This window comes from Erythrolamprus reginae, chromosome 6 (assembly GCF_031021105.1).
Source record: "Erythrolamprus reginae isolate rEryReg1 chromosome 6, rEryReg1.hap1, whole genome shotgun sequence".
In the NCBI taxonomy this organism is placed as follows: domain Eukaryota; kingdom Metazoa; phylum Chordata; class Lepidosauria; order Squamata; family Dipsadidae; genus Erythrolamprus; species Erythrolamprus reginae.
The window spans coordinates 16,984,348-17,003,194 of NC_091955.1; the positions used below are offsets into that span (position 1 = coordinate 16,984,348).

The 18,847-nt window shown below is 38.8% G+C and overlaps 1 protein-coding gene across 3 annotated transcripts in view; it reads left to right on the plus strand.

Annotated features, from left to right (window-relative positions):
• TBC1D22A (TBC1 domain family member 22A) overlaps positions 1-18,847 on the plus strand; it is a 162,219-nt gene that overhangs the window by 13,804 nt on the left and 129,568 nt on the right. For all 3 annotated transcript variants that reach the window (XM_070755361.1, XM_070755359.1, XM_070755360.1), the window contains exons 3-5: positions 156-493; positions 1,810-1,986; positions 18,136-18,206. In XM_070755361.1, coding sequence (XP_070611462.1) covers positions 283-493; positions 1,810-1,986; positions 18,136-18,206 — 459 coding nt within the window. In that variant the 5' untranslated portion in view covers positions 156-282. The remainder of the gene's footprint in view (positions 1-155; positions 494-1,809; positions 1,987-18,135; positions 18,207-18,847) is intronic.

The following is an 18,847-nucleotide window of genomic DNA, read 5'->3' on the forward strand; positions in this document are numbered from 1 at the left end:
ATTATTATTATTATTATTATTCTCAAAATGACATCCTAATCTGCTTGTTTCAGAAATATATCAGTTTTAGTCAGCTTCAATTGTTTCCTTAATTACACTTGATAGTAATGCAAGTATTAATAAAAGCTGCTTTTTTGTTTTTGTTTTTTAAACAGTTTAAAACAAGGAATCAAACCTCCTACGACCCCAGTAAAAACAAAGAAAGTCAGCACATTTCAGGAATTTGAAAGCAACACCAGCGATGCCTGGGATGTAGGAGAAGATGATGACGAACTTTTAGCAATGGCTACAGAAAGCCTCAACACAGATGTAGTCATGGAAACGGCTAACAGAGTAATTCAGAATCACAGTAAATTACAAGAGCAGCACAAATTGCAGGAGGAACAGATAGAAAGGGAACATCCCCAGAACATTTCAGACTTGCCTTCAGCTGCATGTGGTGACAACAGACTGGTTAAATCTGTCAGTGAAACAAACGCATCAAGTTCTGCAGGTATATTACACTTTTAAGAAACTCAATTGCTGCCCTGTGCTTCCCTGGGTGAATGCAACAGTTCTTCCTGAGCACCAATGGAAAGGTCATGCTGATTTTCCAAAAATGAAGTTGTAAAATGGCTAATAGCCCAATTCCGATTCTGTGAATATTGAATTTATTATCCTGACTTACATGGAACTAATCCCTCTTAGTTCTGCAGAGACATTCCTCTGGTAGGAGAAATGGGAAAATCTACTAATTCTGTATCTGTGAAACAATAGATTTCTAACAATTATATAAAATAGCGGCACTGTACTCTTTTTTTAAATAAGTAAAAGACTTCCTTTGTTACAAAAGGAAATTTCAATATGGCACTCCTTGGTTTTCCCATCTGCTTCTTGACAAACATTAGGTTAATGGCAGGATAGATCTAATATCCGTGGCTTGCATTGGCTGCCGATCAGTTTCCGGTCACAATTCAAAATGTTGGTCATGACCTTTAAAGCCCTACATGGCTTTGGACCAGACTACCTCCGGAACTGCCTGCTACCGCACAAATACCAGCGACCGATAAGGTCCCACAGAGTTGGCCTTCTCCGGGTCCCGTCAACTAAACAATGTCGTTTGGCGGGTCCCAGGGGAAGAACCTTCTCTGTGGCGGCCCCGGTCCTCTGGAACCAACTCCCCCCGGAGATTAGAATTGCCCCCACCCTCCCTGTCTTTCATAAACTACTCAAGACTCATTTATACTGCCAGGCATGGGGGAGTTGAGATATTCCTTCCCCCTAGGCCATTACAAGTTATGCATGGTATGTTTGTGTGTATGTTTGGTTTTATAATAAGGGTTTTTAGTTGTTTTATTATTGGATTGTCACATGCTGTTTTTATCATTGTTGTTAGCCGCCCCGAGTCTACGGAGAGGGGCGGCATATAAATCCAATAAATTATTATTAAATTATTATTATTATTAGAGGTAAGGGGATAAATACTGCTATTTGTAGCCTAAAGTTTATTGAAAATACATAGTAATAATGTATAGGTCAGAGATCTTCAAACTTGGCAACTTAAAGACCTGTGGACTTCAACTCCCAGAGTTCTCCAGCCAGCTGTGCTAGGAGTTGAAGTCCACAAGTCTTAAAGTTGATGAGTTTGGGGACCCCTGGTATAGGTAGTCCTCCACTTATGACCACAATTGATCCCACAATTTATGTTGTTAAGTGAGACGTTTGTTTAATGAGTTTTGTCCCATTTTATGACTTTTCTTGCCACATTTTTTTTCCCCCATTTCAGATTTTGTCAACTTTATGCCTTCTTTTCCCTGTTATATTTTCTAGATAACACTAATGCAAATACTTCTGTGCCAAGATCTCAGTCTCTTCCACAAGCCTCTACATATGTGCTTACTGCTGAGGTGGCAAATAATGCCTCTGCTGGTCATGTATTATCTGAAAGAGAAGCATTGCGACTAGATAAATTCAAACAGCTTCTTGCTGGCCCAAATACAAACCTTGGTAAGTATTCATAAACATTAAACAGCACATTAGATTAAGATCTCTTAATAGTTGTGAGAAAAGAGTAGATATTTGCTCTTTCCTAAAATGCATACTGCCTTCTATTATGTTTAATTATTTTGGTTTAATGGAAAGGTAGGCGTCTGTTTCATTATCTCTTCTGAGGATTGTAACCATAAGCCTATTGTTGAGCTTTTGTTATCAGATATTTCATTATTACAGTGATATTGCAGTTTTAAGGATATTTGGCTGAAATTTCCTTTAAAACGGCTTAGGAAAGAATAAAAAAAATATTATAGAGATAGGAGAAATATTTGAACTGCATCCCCAGAGATCTCATCTCTCGGTAGGTTATGTCCTTCCCAGACATTCAAGCAATTGTTTGGTTGATGGAATTAGAGACAAATCATGGCAGGGTGCGAAGACTGCCTTCACAGTATTTATTGCTTATACAGTGATACCTTGTCTTACAAACTTAATTGGTTCCGGGATAAGGTTCTTAAGGTGAAACGTTTGTAAGATGAAACAATGTTTCCCATAGGAATCAATGGAAAAGTGATTAATGCGTGCAAGCCCAAAATTCACCTCTTTTGCCAGCTGAAGCACCTGTTTTTGCGCTGCTGGGATTCCCCTGAGGCTCCCCTCCATGGAAAACCCCACCTCCGACTTGTGTGTTTGCGATGCTGCAGGGGAATCCCAGCAGGGGAATCCCAGCATCGCAAAAACGAGTGCTTCACTGGCAACGGAGGTCCGGAGGTGGGGTTTTCCAGCGAAGGGAGCATCAGTGAAATCGCAGCATCGCAAAAACACCAAGTCCTCGAAACCCCACCTCCGGACCTCTGGTTTTTTACGATGCTGCGATTTCACCGAGGCTCTCCTCGCTGGGAAACCCCACCTCCGGACTTCCGTTGCCAGCGAAGCTCCCATTTTTGCGCTGCTGGGATTCCCCTGCAGCATCACAAAAACACGGAAGTCCGGAGGTGGGGTTTCCCATGGAGGGGAGCCTCAGGGAAATCCCAGCAGCGCAAAAATGGAAGTCCGGAGGCGGGGCATCCCAGTAGTGGCGGTGGGTTTGTAAGGTAAAAATAGTTTGTAAGAAGAGGCAAAAAAATCTTAAACCCCGGGTTTGTATCTCGAAAAGTTTTATGACGAGGCGTTTGTAAGACGAGGTATCACTGTACACAGTTTTTCAAGTAGCCAAAGGTAGAAAAGAGCAACAGCATTTTCATTGGTGAATTCCCCTCACCAACCTTAATGAGTATTCTGTTGCTGCAACCTAGATGAAATCACGTACCAGCCAAATCATTCTGGCCAGTGTGAACTGAGTGAGATCATTTAGGAGCAAGGGGCCCGTTTAGGACAGGCAGTTTTCTGAGACACAGTCCTTGTCCCTACAGTTTTGGTAGCCAAAAGGAATGCATTTTCTTCTTCTTACAGTAAAGTGTGCCTGTTATTTAAACAGGTATAAGAAAATTAGAAAGTCAGAATTTTGCAGGCATCCTACTTGCACAATTTTACTTACAAAGAGATTCCTTATTTTTAATCTCTGCATAGGGAGATATTTAATTTTTTTATCCATATTCAGAGACATGGAAGGAGAATGAAGTCGATATTTATAGGTACCTTGGTCTGTTTTTCTCTGGAGATTTTATTTAATTACCATAGTTTCTGAATCAAGAGATTTCACAAGCATTAATTTATTTAATTATATTTAATTACATTTAATTAATTTATTTTAATTATAATTAATTCTATTTAATTATATAACTCTCTGCACAATTAATCCTATAAATTATACTTTACATATTTGTCAGTTAAAGAGTTTCCTGGGTCTCCATCATAGCTCTGGTCTAGAATTGCACCAGCTATTGAGCTGCTCTGAATATACAGTATTACTGATTAGCCGCTTAAAGTCCTTTTGGAGTGAGTGGCATATAAATACAACAAACAAACAAACAAACAAAGCTTCCTAAGTGGACAGTTTGATTTCACAGAAGTTTGATTTACTTGGAGTTATATTGTGCTGCTTAAGTGTTCCCTTTATTTTTTGAGCATTATATAGAAACATAGGTCATGGTCCATCTAGTCTGCCCTTATACTATTTTCTGTATTTTATCTTAAGATGGATATATGTTTATCCTAGGCATGTTTAAATTCAGTTACTGTGGATTTACCAACCACATCTGCTGGATGTTTGTTCCAAGGGTCTACTACTCTTTCAGTAAAATAATATTTTCTCATGATGCTTTTGATCTTTCCCCCAACTAACCTCAGATTGTGTCCCCTTGTTCTTGTGTTCACTTTCCTATTAAAAACACTTCCTTCCTGAACCTTATTTAACCCTTTACCATATTTAAATGTTTCGATCATGTCCCCCCTTTCCCTTCTGTCCTCCAGACTATACAGATTGAGTTCATTAAGTCTTTCCTGATACGTTTTATGCTTAAGACCTTCCATCATTCTTGTAGCCTGTCTTTGGACCCGTTCAATTTTGTCAATATCTTTTTGTAGGTGAGGTCTCCAGAACTGAACACAGTATTCCAAATGAGTATGAGATTATGAGATATTTGTAAAGGCTGAGAAGGATATATGAGGAAACTATATGTAACAGTAGTTGGTATAAAATCCCATTGCTACTGGTTCGTGCATGCTGGCATGTGACACTACTGCACAGTGTCCTGGGTGGGTGGGTGGAACCTACCGCCGCTGCTACCTGTTCACAGAACTGGGCCAAACCGGGAGCAACTCTTGGCTGGTGTGTAAGGGAAGAAGAATATATATGTGTATTTGTGCATGAAGAAGCAATGGGCACAAGAATAGAATAGAATAGAATAATTTATTGGCCAAGTGTGATTGCACACACAAGGAATTTGTCTTTGGTGCAGATGCTCTCAGTGTACATAAAAGAAAAAGATACATTTGTCAAGAATCATGAGGTACAACACTTAATGATTGTCATTGGGGTCAAATTAGCAATGAGGAAACAATCAATATTACTAAAAAATTTAACAATACAAGCAACAAGTTATAGTCAAACATAGGTTGGAGGAAACGGGTGATAGGAATGATGAGAAAAAACTAGTGATAATAGTAGTGCAGACTTAGTAAATAGTTTGACAGTGTTGAGGGAATTATTTGTTTAGCAGAGTGATGGTGTGTTCGGGAAAAAACTGTTCTTGTGTCTAGTTGTCTTGGTGTGCAGTGTTCTGTAGCGACATTTTGAGGGTAGGAGTTGAAACAGTTTGTGTCCAGGATGTGAGGGGTCAGTAAATATTTTCCCTGCCCTCTTTTTGACTCGTGCAGTATACAGGTCCTCAATGGAAGGCAGGTTGGCAGCAATTGTTTTTTCTGCAGTTCTGATTATCCTCTGAAGTCTGTATTGGTCTTGTTGGGTTGCAGAACCAAACGAGACAGTTATAGAGGTGCAGATGACAGACTCAATGATTCCTGTATAAAAGCAATACAAGGCAGCAAGGTATCTTGTCATTTTAAATCTATGTATGAAATTATTCTTTATCTCATTTCTTATTAGAGAAGCATTCAGATGTTTCAACAAACCAGGCACTCAAATGGCACCTTTACTAGCCATTCTCTCTCTCCCCCCCCCCTTTCATTAAAATCAAATTATAACACATAAAGTAAACTGAATCTTGAGGCCTGAAAATGTTGAAATAAGCTGATAACTGTTAACTAATAATGATCTATTGGCAGACCTGGCTAAGTTGCAAGTTTAGGTTTTAATCATTTAATCTGTGCTTAATTTTAATCGATATTTTTTCTAGAACTGACAATATTAGGTTTTATGAGAATTACATAATAATAGGCGCTTGGAACATCAGTTGAGATCAAGCTAAAAAGCAACATTGAATCATTCCTTACAATATCTTTTAAAGTGAAAATAAGTCCTATTGGTCACACTAGAGCTTAGATAAGAATGCATAATCATAGCTTCTAGTGCTATGTTTTGTCTTTGTAGGATAATGCTAAGAATAGTCTTACAGTATTCTTTCTTATTTCAGAAGTTTGGAAAGAAGATGATGTATGTCTCTCTTGGTGACAAATGGCTGTGATATTTGGAATTATTTAATCGTTCCCTGCCCACTTTCATAATAGCTAATCTCAAATGTTCTTTTCTGCTTTCTAAAGCCAGACATAACTGTATGGGTAGCCTAGTTCCAGCTTTTTGGATAAGGTGCTCCTCATCATCCTCAGTGGAATGGAAATTTGGGAGCAAATATCGAATTGTTGCTTAATAGAATAGAATAGAATAGAATTTTTATTGGCCAAGTGCGATTGGACACACAAGGAATTTGTCTTGGTGCATGTGCTCTCAACATACATAAAATAAAATATACATTTGTCAAGAATCATGTGGTACAACACTTAATGACTGTCATAGGGGTCAAATAAGCAATGAAGAAGCAATATTAATAAAAATCTTAGGATATAAGCAACAAGTTACAGTCATACAGTCAACATGGGAGGAAATGGGTGAAAGGAATGATGAGAAAAACTAGTAGAATAGAAGTGCAGATTTAGTAGAAAGTCTGACAGTGTTGAGGGAATTATTTGTTTAGTAGAGTGATGGCGTTCGGAAAAAAACTGTTCTTGTGTCTAGTTGTCTTGGTGTGCAGTGCTCTGTAGCGACGTTTTGAGGGTAGGAGTTGAAACAATTTGTGTCCAGGATGTGAGGGGTCAGTAAATATTTTCCCCGCCCTCTTTTTGACTCGTGCAGTATACAGGTCCTCAATGGAAGGCAGGTTGGCAGCAATTGTTTTTTCTGCAATTCTGATTATCCTCTGAAGTCTGTGTTGATCTTGTTGGGTTGCAGCACCAAACCAGACAGTTATAGAGGTGCAGATGACAGACTCAATGATTCCTTTGTAAAACTGTATCAGCAGCTCCTTGGGCAGTTTGAGCTTCCTGAGCTGGCGCAGAAAGAACATTCTTTGTTGTGCTTTTTTGATGATGTTTTTGATGTTAGGTGACCATTTTAGGTCTTGAGATATAATAGAACCTAGAAATTTGAAGGTCTCTACTGTTGATACTGTGTTGTCTAGTATTGTGAGAGGTGGAAGGGTTTCTCTTAAGGTCTACCACCATTTCTACGGTTTTGAGTGTGTTCAGTTCTAGATTGTTCTGGTCACACCACAAGGATAGTTGTTCAACTTCCCGTCTGTATGCGGATTCATCATTGTCCCGAATGAGTCCGATCACTGTTGTATCATCTGCAAACTTCAGTAGTTTAACCGATGGATCGTTTGAGATGCAGTCATTAGTGTATAGAGAGAAGAGAAGTGGTGAGAGTACACAGCCTTGGGGGGCACCTGTGCTAATTGTACATGTATCTGATATGATTTTTCCTAGCTTCACCTGCTGCTTCCTGTCTGTTAGGAAGCTTGTGATCCACTTTCAAGTGTGTTCAGGTACCGCTAGCTGATTTAAAACTCTCTCAATAAGTTAACCTTAAAAAAACAACAGCCCAGTAAATATTTCTAAATACCACCCCAATTTCCTGAATAGGGAAGAGATTCTATGAAGAACTAAAGCTGTGTAGATCCATAATGTTCCTATATTTCAACAATTCCCATTTCACCTGGTAACCACTCATATTTCAAATTATCTCTCAATGGTGCGGTGCTGTCTTTGTTTCTTTCACACCTCTATTTCATCTATTTTACTACAACATTTTGTACTTTAGCTAAGGTTTTTCGGTTGAAGATTGTTTTCCAGGAATATAATGTGTTCAACATGCTCCATTTGCCTGATACTTCTTAATTTCCGAATCCATTCAGGAAAAAATGCAGTATTGACATGGGTTTTTTTTTTACAACACCTATAAACAGAACTGTCTTTTTTAATAATAAAAAAAGCAGTTACTCTGGTTACCCATAGCAATATCAAACCATTTATTAGATCAATCTCTGTGCTGTTTAACTTCTCAGATGCTGTTGGGGGAGCTGCAGTTCTATGAAATCTGCATTGTTTTAGAAGAATATTCTAGTTCTTTGGAGTTAAATCATGCTAAGAATTTTTTTTTTCATAAGAATTTGAAGCTTATAAATCCTAGTTTATCATGTCCATCATTTAATTGTTCATTCAAATCACGTTACGGTTTACAGTGAAGTAACTGTTTTGTGTCAAGTGATAAATAATGCATGAGCAAAAATTGTGGGTTCCCTTAAAATTATACAGCCGGAAATATTATGCTTAAAGGGAGATAATAGAAGAAAGCTTTTGTGTTTTGAGCAAAATATTGTGCATAGTTAGTTGCTTGGTTTCTAGCAGGCCTCCAGGCCAGCAATGACTCCTATTTGAAGCGGAATCTAATTTTTGATAATAGCAGAGGACCAAATCTCCATGGTAAAAGTGTAGTTCATTGGTATTTATTTCATTGTAATTGCATTGTGTTAACTGAAGGTTGCTGAATTGAAACAGTATATAATGAGTGTATGCAGTTCAGGCTGGATAAATGTTACAGATAGGTAAATTACGTCTGTTTTAATTGAATGTAAATGCTAATGAATTCCAAGAGGTTACATATTGTTGTGATTCAGCCTGAGGCTCCTCAGGGACTGGCTGGATCTCTGCCCAGAGGAGGAGGACAGTGAACAGGAAGGGGAGGACCAGGCAGACGGGGGAGAGGAACGTCAGGAAGAGGAGGAGGGAGAGCAGCCTGAGACCCCCGGGGGGGGGAGGGGGCTCTCCCCAGCTAGTAGCCTGGATTCATTGGATGAAGACGCACAGGCTATAATAGACATGAGGCAGCGATGTGCAGCTCAAAGACGGGGCCAATTAGAAAGGTATTTCCATCCCTGAATTGGAAACAGCTGGGTTTGGGTGTGGTTCTCCTCAGCAGGGTTGAAAAGGCAGGCCCGCCCTTACAGTCTTGTGGAGAGTTATCAACTGGGAGTCCTGTGACCTTGCTTCGATTCTCGGCGTCTCTGATCTTGGCTTGTGGCCTAGAAGTCTGGAAGACTTGGGGGAGGCGTGGGTTTTATTATCTCCAGCGTTGTTTTTGCCAGCAAGAATCCTGTTTTATTGCCTGGGCTTCGTGAAACCTCTGTGAAGCTTCATAGTGTTCCTGTCTGTCCCACAGGTTTTTGTTACCTGTGTTTGCTTTGAATTATATAAACTGCCTTTGCTTTTTACCAGTGTGTCTGGCTACTCTTTTTGGTTGGTTGGGACCCAGACAGAACACATATATACTGCATATGCATACATTTTATACCCTGTCTTGGATATTTTCTGGAGTCTAGCAATATGCTTGAGTTGTTCGAATGGAGCTCTTGATACTGAAATAGCCAAGGGTCAATCCCTTTTTACCAGAAGGAAGAATAGGCAAGCTTAAAGTGCTCCCTTTATGGGATTTTCTTCCTGGAAAGAAGAAGAATCCTTGCATCACAAGAGTGGTAGTACTTCATTGCTTCAGGAATGGTTTCGTTAAAAAACCGAAACAAAACAGTAGTTATTGGTATGAAAACTATTTCTTCCTCCACATTAATTGGTCAATTATGATTCCATCGTTTAAATAAGAGGTTAGGCATTTTAGTGTTAGATTGTTTAGAAACATAGAAACATAGAAGACTGACAGCAGAAAAAGACCTCATGGTCCATCTAGTCTGCCCTTATATTATTTCCTGTATTTTATCTTACAATGGATATATGTTTATCCCAGGCATGTTTAAATTCAGTTACTGTGGATTTACCAACCACGTCTGCTGGAAGTTTGTTCCAAGGATCTACTACTCTTTCAGTAAAATAATATTTTCTCATGTTGCCTTTGATCTTTCCCCCAACTAACTTCAGATTGTGTCCCCTTGTTCTTGTGTTCACTTTCCTATTAAAAACACTTCCCTCCTGAACCTTATTTAACCCTTTAACATATTTAAATGTTTCGATCATGTCCTCCCTTTTCCTTCTGTCCTCCAGATTATACAGATTGAGTTCATTAAGTCTTTCCTGATACGTTTTATGCTTAAGGCCTTCGACCATTCTTGTAGCCCGTCTTTGGACCCGTTCAATTTTGTCAATATCTTTTTGTAGGTGAGGTCTCCAGAACTGAACACAGTATTCCAAATGTGGTCTCACCAGCATTCTATATAAGGGGATCACAATCTCCCTCTTCCTGCTTGTTATACCTCTAGCTATGCAGCCAAGCATCCTACTTGCTTTTCCTACCGCCCGACCACACTGCTCACCCATTTTGAGACTGTCAGAAATCACTACCCCTAAATCCTTCTCTTCTGAAGTTTTTGCTAACACAGAACTGCCAATGCAATACTCAGATTGAGGATTCCTTTTCCCCAAGTGCATTATTTTACATTTCGAAAGATTAAACTGCAGTTTCCATTGCTTTGACCATTTATCTAGTAAAGCTAAATCATTTACCATATTACAGACCCCATCATTTATTTTGATGTGGTTCTTTTTTATTTCTGGAAAAGTAGTTTTAGTGACTGCCTTAATGGTGTAATATATTCCATACTTTCCATCTTTTTAGTAGCTGTCTTGCGCTTTTCATGTGAAAACTTAAATATATTTTCTGGACTACTTGGTGTTCTCTGAGCTTGATTATCTACTTTGCAGACATTTTATTACTCGACTAGATTAACACCATCAAAGAATGGCAGGCAAACAAACCAGGCTCAGAGACACCAAGGATTCCACATTCAACCCTGAACTCCGTTTGTTCTATTCTACGGAAACCTGCTTTGCCTAAAATCAAATTAGTTAAATAGACACGCAAACAGTAATACGATAGAATGAGACTTGTTTGGCTTCCTGGGTCATGTTTGTGCTTGTTGCATAGTCTAGAATGGAAGATGGGAACTATTCTTATTAAAGTTAAAGTCACCCACTGGTGGTCTATGGACCACTGGTGGTCTGTGAGAAAATTTTGATGGTCCGCAAAAAAGTTATTTTTATTTTTTATATTGCACTAAATCAGGGGTCCTCAAACTACAACCCCTGATTTAGTGCAGTACAATCCGTATTGCCGGATATGTGCAATAAACATATGTGTTTCTGCAGAGGTCTTTTTGGGCAGGTCAGATGGGGTAGAATTCTGACTTGGGGTCTTCTTCAGCTGGCTGGTGTGGGGCTTTGGACGAGAGCTGCAGTGAAGTGCCGATGGTAGTAAAAGTGGGACTGCATCATGGCCTGGAACTGGCTGACCATCTCAGCCCACTGAGCCTCCAGGAGCCGGTAACTGGCCTTGTACACCTGTAGGTCTTCCTTCTGCTTTGAAAGCCTAGGCTTGTGGTCCTCAGTGAGGTGCTTCTGCTGAGCCTACTTCTTGGTCAGATCCAATTTGAACTGAGCCAGCTATTTTACCAACTCTTTCTCGTGGTAGATGCTTAGCGAAACGGCTATACCACGGTTTTTCAAAAAATATTAATTAAAAAAACACTTTGCTGTTTTTTCTCCTATACCATGGTTTTTCCCGCCCGATGACATCATACATCATTGCAAAGCTTTCATCCGCCTTTAATAATTTTTTTAAAAATAAACTTTAATAAATAAACATGGTGAGTAATAATCTAAATGGTTGCTAAGGGAATGAGAAATTGCAGTTTAGGGGTTTAAAGTGTTAAGGGAAGGCTTGGGATACTGTTCATAGCCAAAAATACTGTATTTACTTCCTCATCTCTACTTCGCGGAAATTCGACTTTCGCGGGTGGTCTCGGAACGCATCCCCCGCGAAAATCGAGGGGATACTGTACTGCCAATACAGCATATGCATCGAGATAAATTCCTTGTGTGTCCAATTGTACTTGACCAATAAAATTTATATTCTATTCTATTCTATTCTATGAATCTAGTGGATGCTGTGTTAAGCGTTTGGTTTCTTGCAGATTGAATGTCAGAGTAGTTGTTTTGTCTCTAAGAATCCTGCCAATAACAGTTTCAGCTGCCTTTGTAGCAGTTTCTTTCTAGTCCTTTAATACTGGTTAAAGTTCCTGGGTACTTATTAAATGTGACCAGTCTAAACAGGAAAAGAGCAGCAGCCAAATAAAACCTCTACTTGTAATTCTTTGCCTGTCATATCTTTCCTTCTTCCTACCAATCTTCTCCCAATACCTCTCTGTTTCAAAAAGAAAAGAGTGTGATGTTGACACTGAGGCTTTTAGTTAAAATAATTGGAATGTGTTTCTCAAGTGCCTGGGTAATTTGGACTGTTTATGACACTGCCTCGTTTAGCAACTGCTTGTAATGACAACAGCATTAAAAAAGTAACAGCAAACAATATTAGAAAGGGAATTTTGCTTCCTGGACCACCTTCTAGAATGTGCAGCTAAAGAACATTCACATAATTTTCATATGCAAAAAATAATCATTTGAACTGTACCTATCAACTGATAGTTCAGTGCCTTTTAAATTTTCACTTACCTTATTTGAAGCTTGTTAGAGCAGAGGTCTCCAACCATGGCAACTTTAAGATTTGTGGACTTCAATTCCCAGAATTCCTCAGCTAACAAAGCTGACGTGGAATTGAAGTCCACAAGTCTTAAAGTTGCCAAGGTTGGAGACTCCCTCATTAGAGTATATGTATTTGTTTCTATATGCTATAGGCAAAACATTCAGTAAAGAATTCTATCTATGCCTTTTTCAGGTTTCTAAAGCAAAGAATAGCTAATTTAAAATCATAAACACAGTCATGGTTTCACTTAGTGACTAATCTACTTAAGGACTGTGTCAGCCTTTTTCCCCCCAGATAGTATTTTTGTATTTATTAGAAGCATAGTTTAAGCAAATATTATCATATTTGTAGTACTTCTTTGATCTGGGCTCTTGATCCTTTTGGAATTAGATATTCAAATTGTTTTTCTAGTTTAAAATCAATTTAATCTATTTTTTTTTACTGATTTTGTATTTTTTATCTCGTGTTTTTTAATCAAAATGTGATGTGAATGTATTATACAATAAATAATAATGCCAATGCAAACTTTCCCCCATTTTTGATTTAATTTGATATATTTTATCTGTACCGCCCATCATGACTCATTTTGGAGAAGGAACAAGAAGCGCAATTAAAAATTATCCTTTGCATATAGAGAAAAAACCTGGAGTGGGATAACACAAGCAGCATCATTGGAACTATTTGATAGGTGATCCATTGTAGGAATTCAGGTCTTGTACTTTTTTCCTTTTCTGATTTTTATGTCTTTATAAAAGGCAGAATTGCACTTGATGTCGTTAGAGATAGGTGAGGGAGTGAAGGCAAGCTTGTCAGGGCAGAAGTAGGATTTCCTTGCTTATTGATGGTACGTTTCTGACTTAAGGACCTCAACCGAGACTCCTGAAACTGCTGTCATTAAGCGACACAATGTTTCACTTAATGACCACTTAAAAACAGAAATTCTGGCTCCCCTGTGTTGTGGTTAGCTTTGGCCCAGCTCCTGCCCCTAGGACTGTGGATGTGGGGGAGACATCCACATGCTGCAGGCCTGTTTTGCCCTCCCCCCCCCGGTGGAATCTGCTGATGAAGGCTCCTCTGACCAAGAAGACATGAGTGACAGGGAGGAGGAGAGTGTGACAGATAGCTCAGAAGGAGATCAATTATCTAGCTCCTCCTTGGATTCAGAACAAGAGTTAATGATACAGCCACGCATGCGGAGAGCGATGCATAGGCAACAAAAACTGAGCGATTATTATCAAAGAAAATGAGGCCACCTGTGGTTGGGTGGGGCTGTGGTAATTAGTGAGGCTGCTATAAAGAGCAGCGTGTGGGTTTGGCCATTGTGGAGGATTATCTGATCATTGTGTTTCGTGACTGCTTTACTGACTTGGACCTTTTGTGTGCTGATTTTTCCCCGCTTTGAAACTAACCCAGAGCAAAGTGTGTTTCACTTTGTGAAAGAAGAAGGACTGTGAATTGCCTCACAGCTGCAAGCTAAGTATCACAGAACTGATAAGGGACTTGTACAAATTACCAGTTTGTTTGGAGACTAGTGCTCTTTGCTATACCAAAAGAGGGCTTAGTTTAAGTGAATTTTCATTATAAAGAACATTGTTTTGAATTTTCAAACGTGTGTGTGTCTGAAATTTGTACTTGTGAATTTTTGGGAGGATTCTACCAGAGAGCCCGACAGAACACCCTGTAAGATACTTTTAAGTAAAGATTATTTACCTGTTTGGTTGCCAGTAGTTTTTATCAAACCAGAATAAAATACAACCAGCTAAACATGAGCCAGCAGTGTGCAACAGCTGCCAAAAAAGCTAATACAGTTCTAGGCTGCATTAACAGAGGGATAGAATCAAGATCACACGAAGTGTTAATACCACTTTATAAGGCCTTGGTAAAGCCACACTTGGAATACTGCATTCCCTTTTGGTCGCCGTGATGCCAAAAGGATGTTGAGACTCTACAAATAGTACATAGTAGATGATCAGGGGACTGGAGGCTAAAACATATGAAGAACGGTTGCCGGAACAAGGCATGGCTAGTTTAATGAAAGGAAGGACCAGGGGAGACATGATAGCAGTGTTCCAATATCTCAGGGGTTGCCACAAAGAAGAAGGAGTCAATCTATTCTCCAAAGCACCTGAGGGTAGAACAAGAAGCAGTAGATAAAACTAAATAAGAAGAGAAGCATTCATCATTTGTCTGAAATAGTGTAGGGTTTCCTGACTAAGCAGGGGGTTGGACTAGAAGACCTCCAAGGTTCCTTTCAACTCTGAGATTAGATTAGGATTAGATTGGGATTAGATTAGGATTGGATTTTGGGATTTTATGGAGAACCATAGTCTCTTCTTTCAACTGCCCTGTGTACTCAATTTTAATATCTGTTGTATAACTACCTAGAAATTCTTGTTTGAGTGAAATCTGCAAAAGAATAATGTAATTTAGTGACATTTCAGTCTTTCTGATGTTTGTGCTTTTATTTAGGCCATGTTTCCATCTGCTCGGTGCAGTTTGTATGTAAATGTTTCAAATGTGGTGTAACAAAGGAATTAAGTATTTGCGTTCAAAATCTTTGATACAGCCTTTCTTTTCCCCACCCAAACAGAATCCATATGTATCAACAGATTATATAAAGTAAACAATGTATGTACTATTTATAAATGCCCAGGAGTGGCTAGGAAGAACAGTTGGACAGCATAGCAACCACTTGCATTTAAGGAGCATTTCAGCGAATACATGAATTAAAAACAAAAGCTTAAAACAAGCTTTTTGTTTCTTGGTCTCGCTGCATTGCGAGACCGAGGTGCAGGAAGTTGGTTGGAAAACAGTTGCAAAGGCCATCTAGTTAATTGCATAGTTAGTTGAGCAATTTTGAGCTTGCAATTATATAAGGGACAATAAAGTAAGTGCTTCACACTCCTTCCTTGTTTTCATTTTTAATCATTGCTTTAAAGTATGGACATACCGTGTGTTTTGGAAGCACTGGAGTATAAGATGCACCTTACTTTTGGGGAAGGAAAATAGTGGAGGGGAAATCTGCCTATCAGGTATTCATCTGGCTAGCGTTCTTAAGCTGGTCATCTACAGCACATTATTGCCTGCAAGGTAAGAGCTGGGAAGATAGAGTGATACCTTGCCGTACAAACTTAATTGGTTCCGGGACGAGGTTCTTAAGGTGAAAAGTTTGTAAGACGACACAATGTTTCCAATAGGAATCAATGGAAAAGTGATTAATGCTTGCAAGCCCAAAATTCACCCCTTTTGCCAGCCGAAGCGCCTGTTTTCGCGCTGCTGGGAATCCCCTGAGGCTCCCCTCCATGGGAAACCCCACCTCTGGACTTCTGTGCTTTTGCGATCCTGCAGGGGAATCCCAGCATCACAAAAATGAGCCCTTCTCTGGCAATGGAAGTCCGGAGGTGGGGTTTCCCAGCGAAGGGAGCATCAGTGAAATCGCAGTATCGCAAAAACACTGAAGTCCTCAAAACCCCACCTCCGGACCTCTGTGTTTTTGCGATGCTGCCATTTCACTGAGGCTCCCCTTGCTGGGAAACCCCACCTCTGGACTTCCGTTGCCAACAAAGCGCCCGTTTTTACGCTGCTGGGATTCCCCTGCTGGGATTCCTCTGCAGCATCACAAAAACATGGAAGTCTGGAGGTGGTGTTTCCCATGGAGGGGAGCCTCAGGGGATTCCCAGCAGCACAAAAACGGGCGCTTCGCTGGCAACAGAAGTCCGGAGGTGGGGCATCCCAGCGGCGGCGGTGGATTTGTAAGATGAAAATAGTTTGTAAGAAGAGGCAAAAAAATCTTAAACCCCGGGTTCGTATCTCGAATAGTTTGTATGATGAGGTGTTTGTAAGACGAGGTATCACTGTAGTTAGCACCTAGTTAGGGCTGGGGAAAAAAGATTCGAAAAAAGCTATATTCAGAATATAAGAGACACCAAAATTTTCAGCCTCTTTTGGGGATGAAAAAGGTGCATCTTATAGTCCAAAATACAGTATACTGAAGTAGAAAATGGCTAAGTTGCCAACATGTTACGTTTTTATACTTTAAGGCAGGTCTAGAACTCACAATCTCCTGGTTTGTAGGCCAGCCATTAACCAATATTCCAAACTGGGCTTTATTCAGAATCTCTATTTAAATGTATTACTGCAATGTATTCCAAATGTATTAATAATAATAAAAAAGAGAGGTAAAAACTGACCTTCATAAACAAAACAAGTTCACTCATATGAACTTTTCATATATTTGAAAAGTTATCTTGTCTTTTTTTATGAAAAAAACCTCCCAAATTCAAATATTGACCAAAATACACAAATCTACAAACTAGTGCTTCAATTCAAATATAGATTTCTTTTTTCAGCGTTGCAGGATAATTATTTTAAAAAGATCCTAGTACCTGAGAAATCCTAAATTCATGGTCTCTTAAAAGATTGCAAATATTGATGAAAATAATCAGGGGGGAAACTATCTTTTGCATACATTGATTCCACAATCATTATGTTCCAAACATTATTTGCAGTATTTTGTTTACAAAACGCATTTTGATTAGCCTTTTTGTATGATCAAAATAAACTAATTTCATGCTGAGACTTTAAGCACTTTGTTCTAGAGGTGATGTAAATAAATAATATCAACTTCATTTAAAAAAGATTTAGAAACCAAATTCCTCCCAAAACTCCAATCATTATGGTACATAAACTTCAGAAGCACAGTTAATATTTGTATAACATAGACGAAATCACTATTAGATTTGTATAAATTGCCAAGAGGTTTGTCATATTTTACAGAACCAAGTTGATTCAGACTAATAATCCTGTGAAAAGGCAAATTTACCCCCAAACAGGTGTAGATGCTAACTTTAAGCCAGAATTTATTCCAGAATAGAATAGAATAGATTGCACACACAAGGAATTTGTCTTTGGTGCATATGCTCTCAGTGTACATAAAAGAAAAAGATTTGTCAAGAATAATGAGGTACAACACTTAATGATTGTCATAGAGGTCAAATAAGCAATGAGGAAACAATCAATATTAATAAAAATCTTAAGGATACAAGCAACAAGTTACAGTCATACAGTCATAAGTTGGAGGAAATGGGTGATAGGAATGATGAGAAAAAACTAGTAGTAATAGTTGTGCAGACTTAGTAAATAGTTTGACAGTGTTGAGGAATAATTTCTTTAGCAGAGTACTGTAATGGCATTTGGGAAAAAACTGTTCTTGTGTCTAGTTGTCTTGGTGTGTAGTGCTCTGTAGCGACGTTTTGAGGGTAGGAGTTGAAACAATTTATGTCCAGGATGCGAGGGGTCAGTAAATATTTTCACTGCCCTCTTTTTGACTCGTGCACTATACAGGTCCTCGATGGAAGGTAGGTTGGCAGCAATTGTTTTTTCTGCAGTTCTGATTATCCTCTGAAGTCTGTGTTGGTCTTGTTGGGTTGCAGAACCAAGCCAGACAGTTATGTTACATGGTTAAAAAGGTCATAATTATATTTGCAAGCCAATATTTTTGCATTGTGTATTTCATTGTTAAATGCAGGCAACAAAGACTCCAATCACAGAAAATCTTTTACATTTCAAGAACCTTTTAATGGTAGGCACCGGAATTCATGTGTAACAACCAGAGCTTGCACATAATTTTATAAGGAAATGTTTAAGGAAATTATCTTAACCTCTATTTATTTTCTTGCAATTTCTTAATTAATTAATTGTTCTTTTTCTTTTGGTTGGACGAGTAGAAGAGTTGCGGAAGCTGAGTTGGTCAGGAATTCCAAAACTTGTACGACCAATTACATGGAAGCTCCTATCAGTAAGTACTTCAGGATTTTATGATGATGGTGTTGTGTGTCTGCCATGTATAATTTTGCTTGATTCACAACTGTTAAGTAGCATTACAAACAGGGTGGCCAAAGAACCTTACATAAATCCACACAACAGGATATTAAATGTCAGATTTCATCTAAAGGCAGAATGTAAGCTAATATAGTATAAAAAATACCTGGGAAATATTGTATCTCTATGTATGTATGGGCACACTTTTAACAAAAGTGCTTAGCTGATATTAGAAAATAGAAGCTGTGCAGATGCCACTCCTCCAGCTAGTTAATCTGACTGTCAGGGAGGTGTAAAGGATCAAATAATGTTTTTCACATCCTGTTATTTAAATAGAGATGAAATAACAGCTTTTCTAATTTGGCCATAATGATAATTGAGCGTAACTTTCCCTGGACTGTTCAGTAGGTAAAAGGAGTGAGCTGAATAACCAGACAGTTGATTTCCACCCCTGTCTTAGTATAGATCTTAATTGATTTCAACTAACTTTTGCCTGAAGGGTTTGAAGTCAGCTTTCTTAAAATTAAGGAACATAGAAACATAGAAGTCTGACGGCAGAAAAAGACCTCCTGGTCCATCTAGTCTGCCCTTATACTATTTTCTGTATTTTATCTTAGG